This window comes from Geospiza fortis, unplaced genomic scaffold (assembly GCF_000277835.1).
Source record: "Geospiza fortis unplaced genomic scaffold, GeoFor_1.0 scaffold237, whole genome shotgun sequence".
NCBI classification, from domain to species: domain Eukaryota; kingdom Metazoa; phylum Chordata; class Aves; order Passeriformes; family Thraupidae; genus Geospiza; species Geospiza fortis.
The window spans coordinates 2,482,696-2,483,738 of NW_005054319.1; the positions used below are offsets into that span (position 1 = coordinate 2,482,696).

Sequence of the window (1,043 nt, forward strand, 5' to 3'; positions counted from 1 at the left end):
TGCCATACTCTGGCTGTCCCCTGCCCAGGCTGTCCCAGGGCAGGTTTTGTGTGTTCCCAGCGTGGATGTGGCACAGCTGTCCCAAAGACCCCAGACAGCAAACACCACAGTGGAGGAGGTGAAATCAGAGTTTACCCTTCACAAACCTGTGGCAGAATGCTCTGTCAGCTCAGTTGTTCTGTGGAGTAAGGGTTTATGTGAGGAGATTTGGTAATTTTATGGTTTTGGGAGAGAAAATTAATTGAAGAGTGGGCAGACTGTCTGGCTGATGACATGGTATCATTTAATCCAGCAGGAATGTGCTGTTGGGAAGTGCTCCAAGCTGGCACCCACAGCAGGAGTCACATGAGTGCCACGTTGCTGGGTGACGTGGAAGGTGGAGCAGCGGCACATGCCACTCCTGGAGTTCAACAGCACAAAGTGGCCTGTGCAGGCAGTCAGCAGACGCAACCCCAGAGCTCCCCTTTGACCCCATGGCTCCACTGTGTGTCTGAGTCACACACCACAGCACTGTCAGGTGTTTTCTGGGAGAGCAGGGGCAGAACAACACTTTGTCATTTCTCAATCCTGTAGCAAATGCCATGAAATCACCAGTCCTCCTCTGCTCTGTGTGAAGCCAGCATTGTCACACATCTCCAAAGAACCATGTTTCTAAAACACACCTTGATCTCAAGGTGCCTTGTCAAAGTGAGACAAGCATTTAAAATAGAGACCAACTGGGCAAGTTTCTGGTCTCCATTACCAACCCCTGCCACCTCCACCCAGAACTCATCTCCTTGCTCTGCTACCCCAAATCTTTTCTCACCCCAGTGCCTATCTCCATTCTTATTCTTATTCTTATTCTTATTCTTATTCTTATTCTTATTCTTATTCTTATTCTTATTCTTATTCTTATTCTTATTCTTATTCTTATTAATTTTTCTTAATTTTCTTAATTATCCCCTTCCCCATTCCCGCCCCCACTATTCCCCTTCCCATTCCCAGGCCCCGCCCCCGACCGTGACTCAGCCGCCCCCAGCCTCCCATTGGCCGCCGCCCACGCC

The 1,043-nt window shown here is 49.3% G+C and overlaps 1 protein-coding gene across 1 annotated transcript in view; it reads left to right on the forward strand.

Moving 5' to 3' along the window:
- Positions 1–391: 391 nt before the first annotated feature.
- ZFAND2A (zinc finger AN1-type containing 2A) overlaps positions 392–1,043 on the forward strand; it is a 3,692-nt gene continuing 3,040 nt past the window's right edge. The window contains exon 1 of the mRNA XM_031056565.1: positions 392–446. Coding sequence (XP_030912425.1) covers positions 392–446 — 55 coding nt within the window. The remainder of the gene's footprint in view (positions 447–1,043) is intronic.